Source organism: Amblyomma mixtum, chromosome 2 (genome assembly GCF_055824585.1).
Source record: "Amblyomma mixtum isolate Tamu chromosome 2, ASM5582458v1, whole genome shotgun sequence".
Taxonomy (NCBI): Eukaryota; Metazoa; Arthropoda; class Arachnida; order Ixodida; family Ixodidae; genus Amblyomma; species Amblyomma mixtum.
The window spans coordinates 238,606,009-238,627,992 of NC_143013.1; the positions used below are offsets into that span (position 1 = coordinate 238,606,009).

The 21,984-nt window shown below is 48.4% G+C and overlaps 1 protein-coding gene across 1 annotated transcript; it reads left to right on the forward strand.

The window, feature by feature from the left end:
* Positions 1–11,564: 11,564 nt before the first annotated feature.
* On the forward strand, positions 11,565–17,690 carry LOC149363084 (uncharacterized). Its single transcript, XM_089568432.1, has 2 exons — positions 11,565–12,267; positions 17,640–17,690. Exons 1-2 carry the CDS (start codon positions 11,653–11,655, stop codon positions 17,688–17,690), a joined length of 666 nt encoding a protein of 221 aa, XP_089424558.1. The 5' UTR covers positions 11,565–11,652.
* Positions 17,691–21,984: the final 4,294 nt, after the last annotated feature.

The window sequence follows — 21,984 nt, forward strand, 5'->3', positions numbered from 1 at the left end:
GTTGTAGGTTTGTAGCACACATCGGCCCGGTGTCCTACCCTCCTGCAGTTGTAGCATACTTCATGTTGCTCCCTGAAGGGGTGGACCCGAAAGACGCCGCACTGATAGATTACTTGGCTGGGTAGCTTCTTTCCAAAAAAGGTGATTTGTATTGTTCTGGATTGTCCGATCCTTCGGGCATCCACAACTTCTATTCCTTCGTTTCTGTTTCCGAAGCCTTGGCGAACCGCTTCGGGCGAGTCTCCCGCGTAGGCGTTGTAAATGACCCCTTTTACCGAGTCTTCGGGCGCCGCCACGTACGACGTCACGTTGTAGGTTTGACCTTGGAGGTTCAGTTTTTCAATCTTGGCGTATGCAGTCGCCCGTTGACGATCGGGCGTGCATAGCGTGAAGGTGTTGTTGGCCGTATTGACTCTGATAATGTCTTCATTCTTCACCGTATCATAAGGCAGCCTGGCCACCTCGCAGGCACAGAAGAGTAGTAGTCCGGGCGCAAAGTCCCTCAAATTCCAACCTTGTGGTCGGCAGACGATTTTGTAGTCATCGGTCGGTAAGCGCGGGAGAAGGGCTTTCTTGCTGAGTGCAAGTAGCTTTTTCCCGTTCTTTCGCGATGGAAAATTGGAATTAGACTTGCCTTGGCCGTGCCCCTGCGCAGGCTCGTCGTCGGTTGATGCGGGCCCTTTATTCTTCAGGCCTCGTTGTCGGTCGCGGTACCGAAGAATGGTTTCCCATTTTCCGTCCTCGAGCTCCGACGCTGATATTTTCTCGCCTTCCACGGCGTACTCCATCTTTGCAGGTCCCTGGGAGCTCAGTTCCCGGCGGAGAGGTCACGAGCTAGGTCGAGCTCGATGGCTAGGCCGGCAGTCAGCCGGCAATATGCCTAGGTGTCCGTAGATTGGCAAAATCCGGCTTCAGCAGGCACTGGACAATGGCCCGGATGTCGTCCAAAATATTCGAGCCCGAAGGCTGACTCTTTATGCCGAAAAGTGGCTTCGAGGCGGGAGCCCATGCGAGACACGTCAGCACAGCTCCGTCCTCTTCCTCTTCCTCCATGGTTAGTAGCCAAAGTACAATTGGCCCCGTTTTAAATTCGCGCACTGTGACGTCAGGACCGTGCGCGAATTTCATAATAAAAAAAAACCCGAGCCAGGAGCTGAACCTAGGCCTTTTGTAAAATGAACACACAGGCGCGCGCTTCGTGCCACTCAGCCACGACGCGAGGCGGATGGATACATTTTGCTTGTTTTTTGCAGCGGACTACTTTCGTACCTTTGGCAGCGTTGACAGCTATGTATGAAACGGAGTATAGTCTACGCAGAATCTAATGGATCCTTCCTTTTTCTTGACGAGCACGACCGGAGAAGCCCACGGGCTGTGAGAGGGCTGGATCACGCCGCGATGTAGCATGTCGTTCACCTGTTCATGAATTATGCGGCGCTCGGTGGAGGAGACGCGGTAGGGGCGTTGGCTCAAGGGTCCATGGGTGCCAGTGTCGATATGGCGGCGAACCGCTGCGGCACGACTCAACGGTGCTTGAGGAGAGTCGAAGGATGCGCGGAAGCGCTGCAGCAAAGCGATGAGCTGGGCGCGTTGGTGAGGTGGTAGAGCGGCATCGACAGAATGGGAAAACATATCCGGGGAGGACGGGTCGGCGACGTCGGCGGGAGCAGTGAGGGCGTTGATGTCATGGGCGTCAGGGTCATCAAGGACAGGAGAAGCGTCGTCGAGATCGATGACATCAATCGTACCAAGCGATTCTCTCCGAAGTAAAGTGGTGGGGAAAGGCAACAGGTTCGCGACGTACAGAGCGCCACAATCACCAGCAAGTGTGAGCGCGGCATGAGGGAGCAAAACAGACTTGCGGTGCGCACAAAGAGGTGAGGGTGAATAAAGGACAGCAGGGTCAGAGAGGGCAGCACAAGTCAGCGGCACGAGAACAGAAGAGAAAGCTGGCACGTCGACGTCGTCAGCGGCGAGAATAGGCGCGGCGGTAACAGGGGAGGCATCCACAAGAGCATCACACAGCGGCGACAAATCAATTTCAGCACGTGTACAGTCAATGATGGTGTGATGCGCGGACAGAAAGCCCCACCCGAGGATGATGTCATGAGAGGAGCGTGCGACGTATGTCAACGTTGCAGTGACCAGAGTAGGTGGATTAGTGGGCGGCAGGACCTCAGCTACCTGCTCCTGGATTACACGCTGAATCGAAGGTGATAGTGATGGCGTTGGGGCGGGTTGGGAGGTCACCAGCGATAACTGGCGGGCGACCTCCTCTCGCACAAACTGCTTGATGTGCTGAAGAAGGGTCGGCTGATCGTTAGCAGGACCGCCTACCGCCAAGCTCGAAAGGTTGTCGTCAGGGCAAATGACACGCCGGGTGGCATGGCGCTGTTTTCGGAGCTCGTCGTAGCTCTGACACAAAGAGACGACGTCTGAAACGGTTTGAGGATCTTTAGACACCAGCATTTGAAATGCGTCGTCCTCAATCCCTATCAGAATGTGTTTGATTTTGTCAGCCTCGCTCATAGATGGATTGAGCCGCTTACACAAGTCAACAACGTCCTCGATGTAGCTGGTGAAATTCTGGCCATTCTGCTGGGCACGACTGCGCAAACGTTGTTCGGCACGAAGTTTTCGGACAGCGGGGCGGCCGAAGACGTCAGTCAGGCTGGTTTTGAGAGCCGCCCAGGTAGTAAAATCCGCCTCGTGGTTGCGGAACCACAAGTTGGCGACGTCGGTCAAGTAGGAGATGACGTTCATGAGCTTAACGACGTCATCCCATTTGTTGTAGGCGCTCACGCGTTCGTAGGAGGCCAGCCAATCTTCTACGTCGGTGTCGTCAGTGCCGCTGAAGATTGTCGGGTCGTGCTGACGTCGTGGTAGAGCCTGGTAGCCCGGGCATCGTGGCGTAGATCCACGGGGAGAACAAGGAGCACCTGCACCAAGTTTAATGTGGAAAATCGCACAGTTAGTGTGGTCGGGCACAGTCCCTGTCCCAGCAGTGCTGCTCAGCAGGCCGGCGGTCGCAAGCGCGCACCCGAGCTTCGTCAGCTTCGTATATATATATATATATACGAAACGGATTCATTGTAAGCCTGCCCTGACGAAGGGAATACCATTCCCGAAACTGTTGGCAAAATAAACGTTAAAAGAACAGTCGCGTTTGTCGTAATACTGTACCTATATATATATATATATATATATATATATATATATATTGTAGTGAATTACAATTAACGAGCCTGAACTATTATGAATGCGCCTCAGGTTGCCTCGATGGCAGACGAAGAAGTTGACGACGAAGTGTGCCGGCGCGCGCGGCTCCAGCTCTCTGGCTGTGTAGACTGACTGTGATTTTGCTGCCGTCCGCTCAGCTGTTTGGCGAACTGTATAGCTGAGGTCACTAGTACGTGAACCCCCTTTCATTTGGTGGAGGTTGCGGTCGTCTGACGCCCTGGACCTTCGCAGCCGTCTTCTCCCGCCGCTCACAATGCCTAAGGACTCCGTGCCCAGTCCTGCACCACCCACCCCGCCCGTTCTGTGCGCTGGAGCGCTGCGGCAGCGTGATCCCGCTTTCTTCAGTGGCACCGGCGACGATGACGTCGAGGATTGGCTGGCATCGTACGAACGGGTGAGCACCCATAACAAGTGGGACGATGCACTCAAACTTAACAACGTCATCTTCTACCTTTCGGACGTTGCGAACCTATGGTTCAGAAACCACGAATCCGACATCCCCACGTGGTCAGCTTTCAAGTCCAATTTTTCTGATGTATTTGGCAGGCCTGCGGTGCGCAAGCTGCGCGCGGAACAACGCCTGCGGAGTCGGGCGCAGCTTCCTGGTGAAAATTTCACCAGCTACATAGAGGACGTTGTGAACCTGTGCACACGAGTTGATGCCTCTATGTCTGAGCGCGCCAAGATTGAGAACATTTTGAAAGGAATCGACGCCGATGCGTTCCAGATGCTTCTGGCACGCAATCCCACCACAGTCGCCGAAGTCATTACTCATTGCCAGAACTTTGACGAACTTCGGAAGCGACGCATCCTCACCCGTTCTCCGCTCTCGCAGCAGGAATCGCTTGCTTCCCTCACATCTGACACCGACCCGGCGCAACTGTCACCGCAGATAAAGCAGTTTGTTCGGGAGGAAGTCGCGCGTCAGCTCTCGTTGATGCCCTCCAGTCACGACGCTGCGACTCCTCTGGTGGCGCCATTGCAGGAGGTCATCCGCCATGAAGTTGCCGAGGCTATTCCTACTGCACATCCAGTCCCTTCGGTTGCTCCCTTAACCTACGCCGAGGCTCAGTATCCCCAACCATCTCCTATACCCGCCCGGATGACCTACGCAGAAGCAGCGGCGCGCTCCGTGCCCCTGACTGTTCCACCTCGTCAGCCCGTCCTGCGCCCCGCCCCGTCTCTACGACCAGCCCCGGTTTCTTCGCCGTCTCCGCAGCGGCTTTACAACCCTTGGCGCACATCGGATAACCGACCCATCTGTTACTCCTGTGGGTACGCGGGACATGTCGCCCGCCACTGTCGCCGTCGCATGGTGGCATCGCCGACCATCTCAACCCCTGTGCATCCATCCCAGATGTTTTATTCGGCTTCTCCATCCTCGCCGCTAGACGCGTACGCCCCCGACCGTCGTGCTTACGAGACCCGACGTTCTCCATCACCGCGCCGTCGCTCACTGTCACCAATGCGCCGTCGCCCTCCCTCCGCTGAAGAGGGAAACTAAGATCCGCAGTTCCGGAGGCAAGAACTGCGCGCTGTTCGAAAAGCTCAAGGCCTCCGTTTTCCCCACGCAACGTTCTTCAGGTCATCGTCGACGGACTGCCGGTACATGCGCTTATCGACACGGGTGCCTCAGTATCAGTGATTCACGAAAAACTCTGCCGCCGCTTGCGCAAAGTCACGACGCCATTTACGGGTCTCTCGCTCCGCACCGCTAGTGAACAGTGCATTGCCCCTCTCGCCTCGTGCACAGCGCGAGTCATCATTGAAGATATATTGTATACAGTCGAATTGTTGGTGCTGTCCTCATGCTCACATGACATAATTCTCGGGTGGGACTTTCTGTCACACAACAACGCCGTCATCGATTGCGCCCGCGCTGAAGTTGAATTTTCCCCTTTGTTTGACGAGCTTACTACTGAAACCTCTGCCCCCTTGCCACTCAAGGTCACTATCGCTGAAGATGTTGAAGTAGCGCCGGGAGCATCTGCCCTTGTTTCCCTGTCGTGCCGTGCCGCGTCGGATGACACCGTTTTATTTACGCCGTCTGCTTCCTTTGTACGCCGGAAGAACCTGCCGCTACCTTCTGCTGTCCTCGATGTTCGGCGGGGTGTCACGAAGATGCTGCTCTACAATCCATCCTCGTGTGCCCTTACCCTGCTACCTGGTGAGTCCCCTGGCTGCATTCAACCTGTCTGCCTTCTCTCTGCCCTTAATGTCCACGAGGCAGCCAGCGGTCCCTCTCTAAACGCCATGCATTCCGAGCTCGCTACTGAACCTGAGCCTGACGAACTTTTCCGCGCCGCCATCGACGATACTCTTCCGTCCACCTACCGTCAGCAGCTTTCAGCCCTTCTCCACACTTTCCGCTTCGCTTTCGATGCAGCCCATCAGCCTTTAGGCCGTACATCAACCGTGGCTCATCGCATTGAGACCGGCTCCCACCCGCCTTTTCGGCAGCGCCCCTATCGCGTGTCTGCGGCTGAGCGTCAAGTGATAAGTGAGCACGTTGAAGACATGCTGCACCGTGGCGTCATCCGTCCCTCTCACAGCCCTTGGTCTTCTCCGGTGGTGCTGGTCAAGAAGAAAGACGGTTCTATCAGATTTTGTGTCGATTACCGGCGACTGAACAAAATTACCCACAAAGACAATTATCCGCTTCCCCGCATCGATGACGCTCTTGACTGTCTCCAAGGCGCCGAATACTTCTCCTCTCTTGACTTGCGTTCGGGCTACAGGCAGGTCCCGATGGCTGCCGCTGACCGTGAGAAGACTGCATTCGTTACCCCCGACGGCCTTTACGAGTTCACCGTTATGCCATTCGGCCTGTGCAACGCGCCAGCTACATTCGAAAGAATGATGGATAACGTCTTACGGAAGCTGAAGTGGCATACGTGCCTCTGTTACTTGGACGATATCGTTGTCTTTTCGGTAGATTTTTCCACTCACCTCACGCGCCTGCAGCAGGTTCTGACTTGCCTCACCGACGCCGGCCTACAGCTTAATCTGAAGAAGTGCCACTTCGGCGCCCGGCAGCTAACCATCTTGGGTCACATTGTATCTAAGGAAGGCGTTCTCCCCGACCCGGCCAAACTTCGCGCTGTTGCGGAGTTTCCCAAGCCGACAACAATGAAGCAGCTTCGGAGCTTTATCGGTCTGTGCTCCTATTTTCGGCGCTTCGTCCGCAATTTTGCGTCGATCATTGCGCCACTCACGAAACTGCTTGGAACAGACAACCACCTGTCCGCTTGGTCCCCCGAATGCGAAGACGCGTTCACCACACTGCGCCGTCTTCTTACCTCGCCGCCCATACTTCGCCACTACGATCCGAGAGCCCCTACCGAGGTGCATACTGACGCAAGTGGCGTCGGCCTCGGAGCTGTCCTGACTCAGCGGAAAGATGGTTATGAGGAATACGTCGTGGCGTATGCGAGTCGGGTGCTCAGCAAGGCTGAATGCAACTATTCCGTTACGGAGAAGGAATGTTTAGCGATCGTCTGGGCACTCATGAAATTTCGACCCTATCTGTACGGCCGCCAGTTTGATGTCGTCACGGACCATCACGCGCTTTGCTGGTTGTCGTCTCTTAAAGACCCGGCCGGCCGCCTCGCCAGGTGGGCTCTCCGCCTTCAGGAGTTCGACATCCGCGTTGTATATCGCTCTGGCCGTAGGCACATGGACGCCGACGCTCTATCTCGATCTCCTCTGCCCACCGCCGCTGCATGCTCATCCGTGCCTGAACCCGTCCTCTCGCCTCTTACCGCCTCTGATATGCTTGCGGAACAGCGCAAAGACCCGTGGCTTGCGTCGATCATCGACGTCGTGACCAACGCTCACACTGCTTTGCCTTCGCGCACTCTACGCCGCCAGGCACCACATTTTGCGTTCCGTGATGGCCTGCTCTACCGCCGTAACTACACGCAAGATGGTCGACGGTGGCTCCTCGCGATACCTCGCCATTTACGTTCTGAGATCTGTGCCTCGTTTCACGCTGACCCACAATGTGCCCACGCCGGTGTGTTGAAGACGTTTCAAAGAATATCTCAGCGTTATTATTGGCGGGGCATGTACGGGTACATTCGCCAATACGTCCGCTCCTGCATCGCCTGTCAGCGACGCAAGTCTCCCGCGCCACGTACGAGCGGCCCCTTGCAGCCATTGCCGTGCCCGGCTCGCCCATTCGATCGTGTTGGCGTCGACCTCTACGGCCCGCTGCCCTACACGTTATCTGGGAACCGCTGGATAATTGTTGGCGTCGACCACCTAACCCGATATGCAGAGACCGCCGCACTACCCGCTGCCACTACTCGTGACGTTGCCCACTTCCTGCTGCACAATTTTGTTCTCCGCCATGGTGCGCCGCGCGAGTTGCTCAGTGATCGAGGCCGTGTCTTTCTTTCGGACGTGGTGGAAGCCCTCCTCAGAGAGTGTCGCATCATTCATCGGACCACCACTGCCTACCACCCTCAAACTAACGGGCTGACTGAGCGCTTTAATCGCACTCTCGGCGATATGCTCACCATGTACGTCTCGTCAGATCAGTCTAACTGGGACTCTGTGCTGCCTTTTGTGACGTACGCATACAATACCGCCACCCAGTCAACCACCGGATTTTCCCCTTTCTACTTGTTGTATGGCCGTGAGCCGTCCTCCACAATGGACACGGTTTTGCCGTACACTCCGGACGCCTCCGAATGCACGCCCCTTTCCGAACTCGCCAAGCACGCCGAGGAATGTCGCCAACTGGCCCGTTCTTTCACCTCGGACTCCCAAGGTCGCCGAAAGCATGAACACGATGCCCATCAAACCGCGCACGCTTTCTCTCCAGGTTCATTAGTTTGGCTTTGGGTCCCCTCCACTACACCAGGACAGTCTTCGAAATTTCGCAGAGAACATCATGGCCCTTACCGCGTCGTCGAATCAACATCCCCTGTTAATTATATTGTAGAGCCGCTTACACCCTCTTCGGACTTGCGTCGTCGCGGCCGTGAGCTTGTCCATGTCAGTCGCCTCAAGACTTATTACGACCCGCTCCTCTTGCCAGCACCATAGGTCGCCAGGATGGCTCCTCTTCCATCCCGGGGCCATTGTAGTGAATTACAATTAACGCGCCTGAACTATTATGAATGCGCCTCAGGTTGCCTCGATGGCAGACGAAGAAGTTGACGACGAAGTGTGCCGGCGCGCGCGGCTCCAGCTCTCTGGCTGTGTAGACTGACTGTGATTTTGCTGCCGTCCGCTCAGCTGTTTGGCGAACTGTATAGCTGAGGTCACTAGTACGTGAACCCCCTTTCAATATATATATATATATATATATATATATATATATAGCGAAGTATACGCTTCGTTAAAGGAAACATTTATTCAACTCGACGTTTCGATCGGAAGACCGATCTTCTTCACGAGTGATTTTACATTGTGAATGCATCCCCTTTTATAGGGGCGGGCACAGAACAGGAAAGTGGGAAACACAAAGCACATAGCAGAAAAATACGCATAAAAAATTATTAGAGGCAATGCGACCCACACACACATAAAAAAAAAGAAGAGTGCGAGGAACAGGTACTCAGTCAGAAAATACAACGTCCAGATGCGGCTTCTGCCTTGTTAAGCACCACAGGCTTGCTTATTGACAGTCGTGTCCAGCTGGGAGGTGCTCGACAGGTGCGTGGCCGTGCAACAACTTTCGTAGAAAAATGCGAAAACTTGTTCCTTCTCCTGGCCGCGAGAGCAAAAAAATAAAATATGACCCTCCAACAGAGAGAGCAGACAACAGAAAAAAAAGAAAAAAAAAGAAAAAAAAGGAAAGTGAACAGAGCAAGGAAGAAACCTCGAAAAAAAAAGTGAAATAGGTAAAAGAAAACCTTTAAAGTAGTGCTTTTTCTTCGCACCCAGCTATAGTGCACCCACCCCTGGTTGAGGGGAAGTATTGGAAGGAATGTAGAGAAAAAATATAAGAAAAAAATCTATAAAAAAAAATGTGAGATTAAAAAGGAAAAAAAAAGAAATTGTGCGGCATTCGCGCACAATTTCTTACACTAACATCCCACATGACGACGGAATTCAGGCAATGGTTGGATCATATAAAGAATACAAAATTCTGGACTCCCCTAGTCCAAGTGCCGTCGAGACACTTGCAAATTTGGTTCTTAAACTTAACACCTTTGAGTTCAACAACTCATATTATCTTCAAACTAGCGGTACAGCTATGGGCACAAAAATGGCTCCAAATTACGCCAACATATTTATGAACAAAATTGAATCTGACTTTCTGTCCTCATATCCAACAAAACCAGCTTTTTACAAACGCTTTCTGGATGACATATTCATAGTTTGGACAGAAACCGAGGACGAACTCATATATTTTATCACCTCATTCAACAAAATCCATCCCAATATCTCTTTCACACACACCTACTCAACCAATAAAATTAACTTCCTGGATGTTCTGGTTCGAGTAGAAGGAAGTACATTAATCACTAGTGTCTATAAAAAACCCACAGACAGACAACAGTATCTTCATTTCAACAGCTGCCACCCACGCCACTGCAAAACTTCAATCCCATACTCACAGGCCATCAGATTCAAACGAATTTGCTCACGATCGGAAGATTTTCACGAAAATGCTAATCGCATGCGGGACACTCTAAAAAAACATTACCCGTCTTCTATAACCAACGATGCCATTAAAAAGGCAGAAGCAACTAATATTAATCAGTTCAGTTCAGTTCAGTTCAGTTTATTTACCTTAAAGGCCCCCTTTCGGGGGAATCTCAGCCATCATCACAGCGCTGTAATCTTATACTAACCTTCACAAATATTCTCCCGAATATTAACAACATCCTAAAAAACACTTTAATATCATAGAACAGAGTGACCGTCTTTCACAAATATTTTCACAACGGTCCCCCAAGTAACATATAGGAGACCAAAAAATCTGCAAAACCATGTTGTCCATTCGACAGTCAATAAACCGAGAGCTGTAGGTTGCACACCATGCAAAAAAAGCCGATGTCAAGTCTGCAAACACATGGAAACCACGGCACTGGCTAAAAGCACCCATTCAAATTTCAAGCATTCTATCCGGGAAGACCTGAATTGCGATTCCAGCAACGTGGTTTACATGCTCGAGTGTGGCGACTGTCGAATGCAATACATAGGCCAAACAGACAATTCCTTCCGTTTCAGATTTAATAACCACCGCTCACATACCCAATCCCTCCCCAACCTCCCTCTTTCGAAACACCTCCGCGAGAAAGGTCACGAGTTTGACAAACTTAAAGTAACAATACTACAGAGTGGCTTCAAAAACACTCGTGAGCGCGAGCAACGAGAATCATATTTTATTTTTAAATTTAACACAGCGCAAAATGGCATTAATGAAACTTACGGCACCCTCACCTCTCTTCCGAGGTCAGGGGCCTACGAAATTAAACAAAGCAACACTGACTAAGTCGTCTGAGGTCATACCCCTTTCTGCATGCCACACCTGTGCCACACCTGTGCCGTTTCCCCCCCGGGTGTGCTCACCTTGTGGTCACGCGAATGCCGCACAATTTCTTTTTTTTCCTTTTTAATCTCACATTTTTTTTATAGATTTTTTCTTATATATTTTTTTTTACATTCCTTCCAATACTTCCCCTCAACCAGGGGTGGGTGCACTATAGCTGGGTGCGAAGAAAACCACTACTTTAAAGGTTTTCTTTTACCTATTTCACTTTTTTTTTCGAGGTTTCTTCCTTGCTCTGTTCATTTTCCTTTTTTTTTCTTTTTTTTTCTGTTGTCTGCTCTCTCTGTTGGAGGGTCATATTTTATTTTTTTGCTCTCGCGGCCAGGAGAAGGAACAAGTTTTCGCATTTTTCTACGAAAGTTGTTGCACGGCCACGCACCTGTCGAGCACCTCCCAGCTGGACACGACTGTCAATAAGCAAGCCTGTGGTGCTTAACAAGGCAGAGGCCGCATCTGGACGTTGTATTTTCTGACTGAGTACCTGTTCCTCGCACTCTTCTTTTTTTTTTATGTGTGTGTGGGTCGCATTGCCTCTAATAATTTTTTATGCGTATTTTTCTGCTATGTGCTTTGTGTTTCCCACTTTCCTGTTCTGTGCCCGCCCCTATAAAAGGGGATGCATTCACAATGTAAAATCACTCCTGAAGAAGATCGGTCTTCCGATCGAAACGTCGAGTTGAATAAATGTTTCCTTTAACGAAGCGTATACTTCGCTATATATTCTTATAAGCAGTCTAGTACTTCACGCTTTCGCAACCTATATATATATATATATATATATATATATATATATATATATATATATATATTTCTGTCCCACGTGCTGATCGCGTCGGTGGGTTCGCTTGACGTCCGCGAATTCAGTTCATTCCTGGACGGTTTTTTTTTTTCGGGTGTAGACCATGCCTCCGAAGAAGACGGCGGCTAAGGCACAGCCTGCGCCTGCCAAGGCCAGTGCTAAGAAACCCGTGAAGAAGGTCGTCCCCGTCGAGGAGGATGAAGACGAGGACGATAAAATGGAAGATGACGAGGACGGAGAGGACGCAGATGCCGGCATGGATGAAGCGGTGAATGAGGAGGAAGAGGAGGCTGCAGCTAATGAGGAAGAAGAACAGGAAGAAGAGGATGATGAAGAGGAGCAAGGTGACGCTCCTAAAAAGTCCAAGAAAGCTGCTAAAGACAAAAAAGCTGACGGTGCAACAAAAAGCGGCAAACGGAAGGCGGCCGATGACGAGCACAGTGCTGGAGGCAGCGACGCCAAGAAACTGAAGCTAGAAGACTATGTTCCAGAGTCTTGCATCGACAGCCAAGAAAAAAGAGACAGCTGTAGCCTCGTCATCACCATGGCACGGGGAGCTCGGCCAGGTGACATCACAGAACTGTCGGGTGACATCATTAACCTGGTTGTCAAGGGAGAGAGGGCATTTGCGCGCTATGTGGACGCGGAAACTGCGGAAGAGAACCTGAAGCTGCTGGAGAAGGAGGTTGGGAAAGGCAAGGTGGCGCGGGTTGAGAAGGCACAGAGACTCAGACACAGTGGACTCAGACATAACCGGCGCGGCGATTCCCCTTTGTTCTCTGCTTCACGCGCTAGCGCCGCGCGCTTTCTCCTCGCGCTCGCGCCGCGCCTCTTCTTTATTTGTATACCACAGCGCGCTCTTGGTTGCGAAGGTCGTATGCCGTTACAATATATATATATATATATATATATATATATATATATATATATATATAACTTTATTCGTTCTCTTATATGAAATCACTTGCCGGTAGCGCAGTCGCCCACATGTTCATGTAGCTCTTGGCACATTTATATGCAAGTTCTTTGAAAGCTTGAGGATTCTGGAAAAAACAAATACGTTCCAGCAAAGGTCAGGGGCCGGCGCTGAATGTAAAGTCTCTCACACAGTGTTTTACCACCGTGCGCTCACCTGTCTGCTGTCGTTGGCATAGGCATAGCACAATGTCCAATCAGCGCACAACTCGTAAGTCTCCTGCGCAGTCGTTATCTTTTGCTGAATATTTACCACAGTTGAAGACCACTAAGGTACAAAAACAAGAGAAAAGGAAGCCAGGAGGACCAAATGCTGTCTGCACTCCAACTTCTTAGCCACGATTCTTAAAGTCAAAAACGAGAAGAAAGAGTGAAAGGAAGAAGGTAAATGAGAACACCGTTCATGCTGGCTACTCCTGTACAGAAATAAAATATGGACTGGAAAGAAGGACGAGAGGGATTAAGTACATTCAGAAAGCCTTTAAAGTGGATGTAATTGCAACGACGGGTTGTGTGTGCCTCAGGAAATGCAGCAATGCTTGGAAACCCTTTAAGGATGCCGATCGGTGGAACCATAGCGGTCGCAACGAGATGCGAGTATCGATGTCCTATAGCGAACGATGCGCAGCGCAATATCGTTCTACACTAAAGGCTGCGTGTTTCGAAATTAAGTGCTTCACTCTCTCCCAGGGTACAACGAAAGGCGACGGTGTCAGCTCAACCAATGTTGGATCAGTCGCAGTTTGTGAAATCAACGCCTTGAAAAAATGTGACAAAGCTGAGTTGCTTAACTCAACTTTTGACAGAATGCCACACGAAGCTGTATTTCGGCAAACGAGGATATGAATGCTTGATAGGAGAAATTACGCTTTATTCTATGAGGCAATAGGCAGCCCTGCCCTTGGTGCACCAAGGCGCCTACCAAGAGCGTCAACCCTGGAGGTAGCGATGGTTAAACTGAGATAATTCCGTCTGTGGGGAAATCTTGCGACTTTTTGAGAACAGTGATTTTATGTGATGCCGAAGCCTCGCGCAACCATTCGAAATATGAAGCGTGTACTCTTATGACTGAACTATATAAGATGTTTCGAATTGTGCACAGGAGGTGGTCATGCAGCTTACAATACAGTGGATCGTGTGGGGCTTAGAAGGCTGCTTTATCGTAGGAAAAAACTTCACTATTGATACGAGCCCGTTTCGGCTAATGCCCTAGGGGACAGCCAGAATACCAGTTAATTCGGCATTCACCAAAGATACATCTGTCTTCATCAAGACGGTCTTACCGGTACCAAGAAGAACCACTGGTAGTCTTCACTGTGCATTCAGTGTACACAGCCTGTCGGCCTTGGCTGGCACTACACTTAAATTCTGAAGTGGCAGAGTGAAGCACGCTTTACAGGGAGAGCAACAGTCTTGGTGCTAGTGTGAGGTACGATGAGAAAAGGGCACGGGTAACAGGAAGTCATTCGCAGAGCATTAACTGTGGCATGAGTGCAGAAAATCTAGCAAAGTAATCAAAGGGAGCATGCGATAGATACAGTATATAAACTCTGCATTAAGTGACGAGGTGCTGCCGTAGTATGATAATTGATGCCGCCCCGAAGAGGCGGTTGGGAAAACTAAGGAAGAGTAGCAGGCCTTACGGTTGCGTACTCTAGAGACTTCGGGTAGATTCACACCGGCTTCACGTAAAAATACGCATGCACTTAGTGTCTTGCTATCACGCTCCCTAGCCGACCGCAAACAAAATATATCGTAAGGCAATACGGTATATAATAATGTATACTGGTACCATATAACGATGTACCTGTATACCTGGCGCATGAATGTCAGCCCGAAGTATCGCAGACTTGCAGTCAAAAAGCATCTTCGTTGCGAGCCGCAGAGCTTTTGCGTTGTCCCTAGGGTCTGCATAGAAAATAGGCAGCGGAATTGCGGGTTACTTCGTTGGGGGGGGGGGGGGGGGGGGGGGGGGGGGGGCATGAAACTTCTGAAAAAACATAGCGAAAGTTGTACGACCTCATTCATGGTTGTCTATAACTGGAGCGAATGTTGCAACATCACTGATTACTAAGAGCTGCTTGGCAACAGCGTAAGGCGCAGTTCATGTCAGACGCGGACAGCTTGATTATCCGCAATTATCTGTGTCAGAGTGAGGAGAATTAGGACCCAGTTTTAATAACAATTCTCCTCTATCGCGAATTCTTTATGGCGCAGACGAAATAAGCATTATAGAGGGCATCACGTGTGTCCACATTTTCTATCACGGTTCACTACTTGCATGAAACGGCCTCGAGCGACTCTCACTTTGAGGAACGCTGCTCTATTGGCTAGAGTGAACCGGTATCCTATAATGCAGAAAAATCAAGCGTGTACGTTTCGTCCTTTATTTTATCTTTCAGTAGTGTACAGAAATGTGCCTTGCGACGGAATATCTGGTTGTCACCAGGGTTCGTCTCTAGGAGCCAATGAGGTGAATTCAAGGCAGCAACGCGTCCGAAGATTGGACCGAACTTTCATCTTTCTGGTCACCAGTCGAGCACCATAATTACTGACCACCGGCGGCGGCTTGAATCGAAAAGCACTTCTACATACCATACATGTCGATATCTTAGTTCCTGTGCTCTGAGTTTCTCCAGTACAAAATGTGTGATTTGGAGAACAAAATCGCTTCTTTTGATTAAATTTTCAGCACGGCTGAGAAGAGAATACAACTAAAATTTGTGAAAAACGCTTCTTTCCAGCTTCCGCGCATCTGGCCTGACTCGCACTGTGGCTTGAAGCAAAATTCCTGGTCCACAGCGAGCTACGAAAATAGCACTTTCCGTCATAGAGAGTAGGCCTTACGAGGGTCTTATCACTGGAGGACAACGGGAGAGTGCGTCAAGTTACTGAAGAATTTTTTGTGCCACGCAAGATGTAGAATAACCACGGAGAAGCACGAATAACGACAAGATGGGCACAACTCTTAACAAGGAAAATACTGCGCTTTAAGCCGTCAAAATACTAAGGTGGTGAGCGATGTAGCGACTGCTTCTATCACTGTCGCCTTCTCTATTTGGTTTCAAATTTGGCATAGGAACAAATAAGGAAATTTTGTATTTCAAAAGCCTGAGCATAGCAAGGGGCGAGAACAAATTTAAAGAATGCGCGGAATTCTTGCGATACTGACTGAGTTTTTTCCCACACACTGTAATGGGTCCGCACTTTTGACAACAACTATAAGATGCAGTGCATACCCTTACAAAAATGACTTTTGAGCTTCAGTTGACGCCTTGTTGAGCTCCTGTTGAATCAACTGGAAGCCCACATGAACTCAATGTATGTTGAGCCTACTCAACACCTGCTACACGGAATTTTTGTTGAGCGTAGTCAAGAGATTTACTGTTGAGCAATTTCTGTTGACCTTAAGTTGAATCATCTCAAGGCAGCCGTTTCTAAGCCTAACTAAATGAAATCATTTCGACATGCATCGTGTAAACAGAACCTGATCACATTACACATATTAAGAACGCACGCAGCACCCGTTAAAACTCTCATAAACCGCTCAAAGTCATTTTCTTGCATAGAAGAAAGTGCAATATGCTAATTCAGGCATACCTGCTTTGGATGATTCGTATGTGTTCTCATAAAAAAGGGCGCTGATTTATGCTTTATTTAAGTTGTTTATGAATGAATCAAGGTCGTCAAATAATAGACCGTTGCATATGAACTTCACTACTTCTACTACACATAAAATAAATAAATATGAATAGTAGTAACTGACATAACTTTGCTGATCGGCAGTCTACAACCTGCGCAGGTCCGGACACCCCTGAGTAGGACTATACAAGTTCGAAGCCGAGGTTGCACTTAAGATCGTAAGATGAACTCTGTGAGTTCTTTCTATAGCCTCGTGTGCAGTACTGTCCCATGCTCTTTATCTGATGGATGTGTAGGGCTAAGGTGTATGTATGTATATATATATATTGATATGCATACGTGTTTGTGCGTATGTGTGGAGCACTACGTCACAGGGGATGACGGCTTCACGTTAACGAGAAATTGCAGCAATAAATATGAATATACCGCCGAAAATTGCATTGGTAGTCGGTCCAGCTGGCGCAATACGAATGTATTCCCAGGATTTTTTTTGCTTTTTTACCCCAGCCAAGATTCAGAATGGCGTGTTGATTCACTCCCGTAATTCCAACATGAATTCAACATGAACGCAAAGCAGAAATTTCATTGAGAATGCTCAACTCTAGCACAGTGGCCACTTTTCCAATGAGTTTCAACTCGGCCTCAACAATTCACCAACACTAGCCCATCCTGGTAACAACAAAAATTCAACATGGCGTGTTGAGTCTGCGCATGAGAACTTCAACACTGTCTCAAGAAGCATTTTTGTAAGGGTATAACAAAGTTTGACAGTATAGGATAGCACAGCGCGTTCCTCCCGACTTGAAGTCTAAGGGAGAGCGGGCGAGGCGCTCGGCGGTTAGTCTAAGGAGCGAATGACAAATTACGGGAATCTAGAACTTTTATGTTGAGCTCATATTAAGAAATGAGATTTTACGTTCAAACATTGCTGTTGCCGGTCCAGGCGACAACAATATTCGTTCAGCTACCTGCGCCTGTAAATTCACCTGCACTCGACTCCGAACATTAATCTACATAGGAAGCTGCTCACCTGGACATACATGGGGCTTCATCGAAATCTGGCTTGGAATTCGTGCTACCGTTCTTTAGAAGTTAAAAAATGCAACTATGTGAGTATGTTTAGACTAACGGAGGACCAGGCCATTAGAGCACCTTAGTGACAAAGTCGATTTTTTTAAATGTTATTCGTACAATGCAAAAAAAAAACAACAACCGTTCTCTGCTTTAAGGGCCACAACAACATAAGAAAAAAGAGATTGGTAGAATTTGTGAGCAAGGAGCGACATTAATTGTGCTTCGAGCTGCGCAGAAATTCTTAGTCATCGCGCTCCGCTTTTAGATGGTCCTTATTAGGGGCCGACAATTTCGACCGCATAGAAAATTTGTTGAAAAAAGTGGAAAAAACAGACAAAAAGAGGCTATTGATGCCGTCACATACAGCTTTGTGTGGTTATTCCATGCTTCTGTTTGCAGCACCCAACACGTCTGCCTGCTCACATACACCTTTTCGGGTCCTCCAGCTAATGGTTCGATGGTGCCTCGAAGGCGTGTATAGGTGGCGATACAGTCGCAGTGTCGGTACATCTAATGTATAGTTCTCGCTTGACGTCTGTTGACGTAATCTGCGATCCCGCGAATTATGCCAGCGACGACACATTTTAGTCCTCATGAGGCTTGAAAGCTGTCGCATTAATACACGCTGTACAGCAATCGCGAATGGCGCGAAAGAGGGATTCACTACCAGCATGGACGGATCCATCTTTGCAATTTCAAGCCTCTAGCATGCTGGACGGTCACTAATATAGGCCGATTCCATCACACTGTTTCGCTAGGGCACTGTTTCCTCCTGCCGTAATACACTGCGTTTTCAAATTTTTTTTCCTTGCGTGTGATGCACGCGTGTAATGCTTGGATTTTGCTGTTTCGTGCGCAGGTTGTACGAAAAAATCTCAGGAAAAAGTGGCCATGGATTTTTTTTTTCCCCGCAATGAAAAGTTGGTGCATGCATAGATTCATTGCAGTGATTTTCGTGTAATTCTGCATGGATATTTCGCCCGGTTTTGTACTCTTTCTGCGCGGTCTAAGCGCTTGAATATGTCACTGATTATCCTCCCTCGCATGATGGCCAAGAAGGACGACTGCGGTTGCTAGGAGATCCGACGAGAGGATGGAGAATACGGGGGATTTGGCTTGTCAAAGGGCATATGCCGATTCCCTAATTTGCTAGGAAAAAGTTCCGAGAGGGCATCTTCAGTCTGCTAACGTGTGGCAGCTTGTAACGCTATCGGCAAAAGCACAAATCGGAAACACGTAAATTGGCCATAGGAGACTTAGCTGTCCAGCTCGTACTATGCTGACTCCACTGTGGCATATATATTAAAAAAACACAAGAGGCAGGAACGGAAAACCCGGACAAAGTTTAAACATGTGTAGGTGTTAGGCTCCTGCGGAAGCGTATATGCTACGTTAGGTCGTCTTCCTGGGACTATCTCGACTTGTTCACAGGCGAAGAATCAGCCGCACGAACGTCTTGACATTATCCGCAGAAAAGCCATCTGGGAGAGCGCCATCTACGTGACCGTAGTTACAATAAATATGGGAATACAAAGTACACAAACATGCAACGTAGAAGAGTAAGCAGTGAAGACATTGCTGGTAAGAAATATCTACTGCATGATGCACGATTGTTAAAACAATCCACGTATAGGTTTAACATACAGCATTGTATTTTTGTTTTATATAACTTTAGGTTTGAAAGCATTTGCGAAAGCTACTCACAATAGTGTAGTTGAGGAGGAAACGTTTCTCACATGTCAACAAAAATATTTTTATTTGCTTGAAAATTATACAGGTGTAAGTTTAGCGGGCTACAAAATCCTTTATATATGCGATGGTTCTGAGCATATAACGAACGTCCATAGGCAAATTACTCACAACGCAGTCCTGCAATACAAAAAAAATGTCTCATAGGCGCTAGCTTGACCATACTTATGACCTGCTAGAAGACTTGATGTTTGCCAGACAGAACCTTAGCATACTGACGGTGGCTTCGCTCAGAGAAAATCAAAACAAAATTTGCTCGGACTAACCACGTTTGTACATAGGCTCAAAACTCACAGAAGGACAAAATTTGGCGGTCTCTTCTGCTCCTCACTACGTTTAAGTGGGGTGCCCACCTGATTCGGTCATAATTACTCGCCAATCCGCGTCGTCTGCGGCGATGGCGAGCGAAGCCGCAATCTTTTTCAGCCTTGGCACCTGTAACGCCATCACACGCATTGCGGGGGAAAGAGAACTCTTCTGTGAACGAAAGCTGTGGAGAAACGCATAGGAGACTGCAGGGGGGGTTGGCGTATTCTCGTGCCAGAAATGTTTTCTGCGCTCAATATTGACTATACAGGCAGCAAACACTTTCAGATCAACCACGCTCCCGCGTTGTTCCCCTTGCGTTTCTCCGCTCTCCTTCCCCTTTATATTTGTATGCAAATACAGACTTTGACACCAACAGCACGTCAACAGCCACTGTGGAGCGCTCGTTCCACCGAAGGGAGCGGGATGTTGCTTCTGGCAGCCCCGCCAGGAAAGCTTGCGGTTTTGTTTCACCGTCGCCGCAGACAACGACGATTTGCGAGGAATTAGATCGAATCGAGCAGGAATTTCACCTTGGCTTCGTATAAAAGAAAACAGACCGGAAAATCTCGCTTCTGTGAGAACTTTCAGCCGGAACAAACATGTTGTTAGGCCCAGGTAATGTTTTCTGTTTCCTCTGAGCGGCACAGCAGCCAATAGTTACTTTTAATTATTCATAATCATCTGAAGATATCTAGCCTATATAGCGTTATAGATAATCCGTTTACCGACGAATATGTCCCTCATTCAATACTGTCATATGAAAGGATACAATATCTTCAGGGACTATTTCAGGCGCTTCAATAGCGGCTTATAGCATGTGAAATTAACGTTAGCTTGTATTTTGCGCACGTGCAGTAGAACGAATAAGCAATATCTACGGCCGTATGTAAGATATTCTAATTCATACAAGAGATTTTTTATAGCTAGTCCCCTGATAGGCATTCTAATTAATAATTGCTGGAATTGCCTGAGCGGACAGCAATAAAAATGGCTGAACCGGAGAAATTGAGCAATGTGTGTAACTAAACAGTGATTACATTAAGAACGATGCTCCTTACGTGGAATATCTCGAGTGCCTCTTCGACGTTTAACTTGTGCTTCTTTGCAACTTCCTGTTAATTCAAAGAAAATACATGAATGTAGTCAAAATTTGTCGCAATAAGCTTCTACTGCAAAACGGCAAAACAATCCCTTTGTTACGCATGCCAGCACGGTCGGGAGTGCAAACTAATCAAGATAATCGGTGAGTTTTTCGGTATTCATCGTTGCACATGGCCGTAAAATACCATAGTAATAAGGAACATTGAAAAAAGATGTGGTGGTGGTCCCTGGCAAGCTGCTATATATAAGCGGAATGCAAGTGTAAATTGCGCTTCAGAGAGAAAGAAACCTTAATTCTGACAGACATCTATCGTTACAAGCAATAGCGCCCCAGTTTTTCACCTCGGTGAAAAATTGAGTGTCGTTCAGCATTCGTCCGCATCATGTATGCCCAAGATGTATACAATCGTCAGTTGCATGCCGGCTGGCGTTTTTTAATTATTTTTGTCACTTGTGCTTTCTTGGTTATATATATGGAAATAAAAATTTTAAACGTCGGTTGATCATTTGGGTGCATTTCCTTTGAGTCTATCACAGAAATACGAATAATGCTCCCTATTAAGAATCTTCTAGGTTGTAAAGATACAGTTTTTGTTTATGGTTTCGAAGAGAACACATGTCATAGAAGAAAACGAAGGGGGTTAGATATTCAGCGACATAAATTAATGTTATTTCAAGATACGGTTAATTCTCATAGCGATTGTAAAATCTAATTTTCATTTCATGCGAGGACTTTAGGTCCCACAACTATATCAATGCAGTTTAGCCAAGGTTTTGTTTTTTAGACACTCAAACACATTCCCATAACATGTGGACATCCGATTAAAATGACTATAAATAAATAAAAATGTAGAAGCCGCTTGCCGGGAACACTTTCGCCCAAGTTTTCATGATGGTCCTGGCGCATTCATATGCACTTTCTTTGAAAGCTTGAGGATTCTGCAAAAACGAATAGGTTCCCGCAAAAGTAAGTGGCCAGCGGTGAGTGTTATGTAGCTCCCAAGGTTTTTCGCCACCGTGCGCTCACCTGTCTGCTGTCGTTGACGTAGGCATAGCACAATCTCCACGTAGCGCACATCTTGTCAGTTTCCTGCGAAGTCGTTTTTTTTTGTGCTAAACATTCACCACAGCTCAGAACGATTAGGGCACAAAACAAGAGAAAGGGCAGCTAAAAGCACCAAATGGTATCTGCACTCCAATTTAGCCGCAATTCTCAGGGTCAGAAAAAGAGAGAAAGAAATAGAGAAAGGGGAAAGGCAGATGAGAAGACCGTTCCTGATGGCTACTCCTACACGGTATTGAAATGTGGATTGGAAAGAAGAAAGACGGGGATTAAGTATATACGGAAGCCCTTAAATGTGGATGTAATTGCAGCGGCGGGTTTTCGGGGCCTTCGAAATGCAGCAATGCTTGGAAAGCCTTCGAGGATTACAATCGGTGTCACCAGAGTAGTAATTTTGTAGTCCGCAACGGGAGGCGGGTATCGATGCTCTGTAGCAAACGATTCGCAGCACAATATCACTCCGCACTAAAGACTAGGTCTTTCGAAAGCGAATGCCTTACTCTCTCACGAGGTATGACGAAA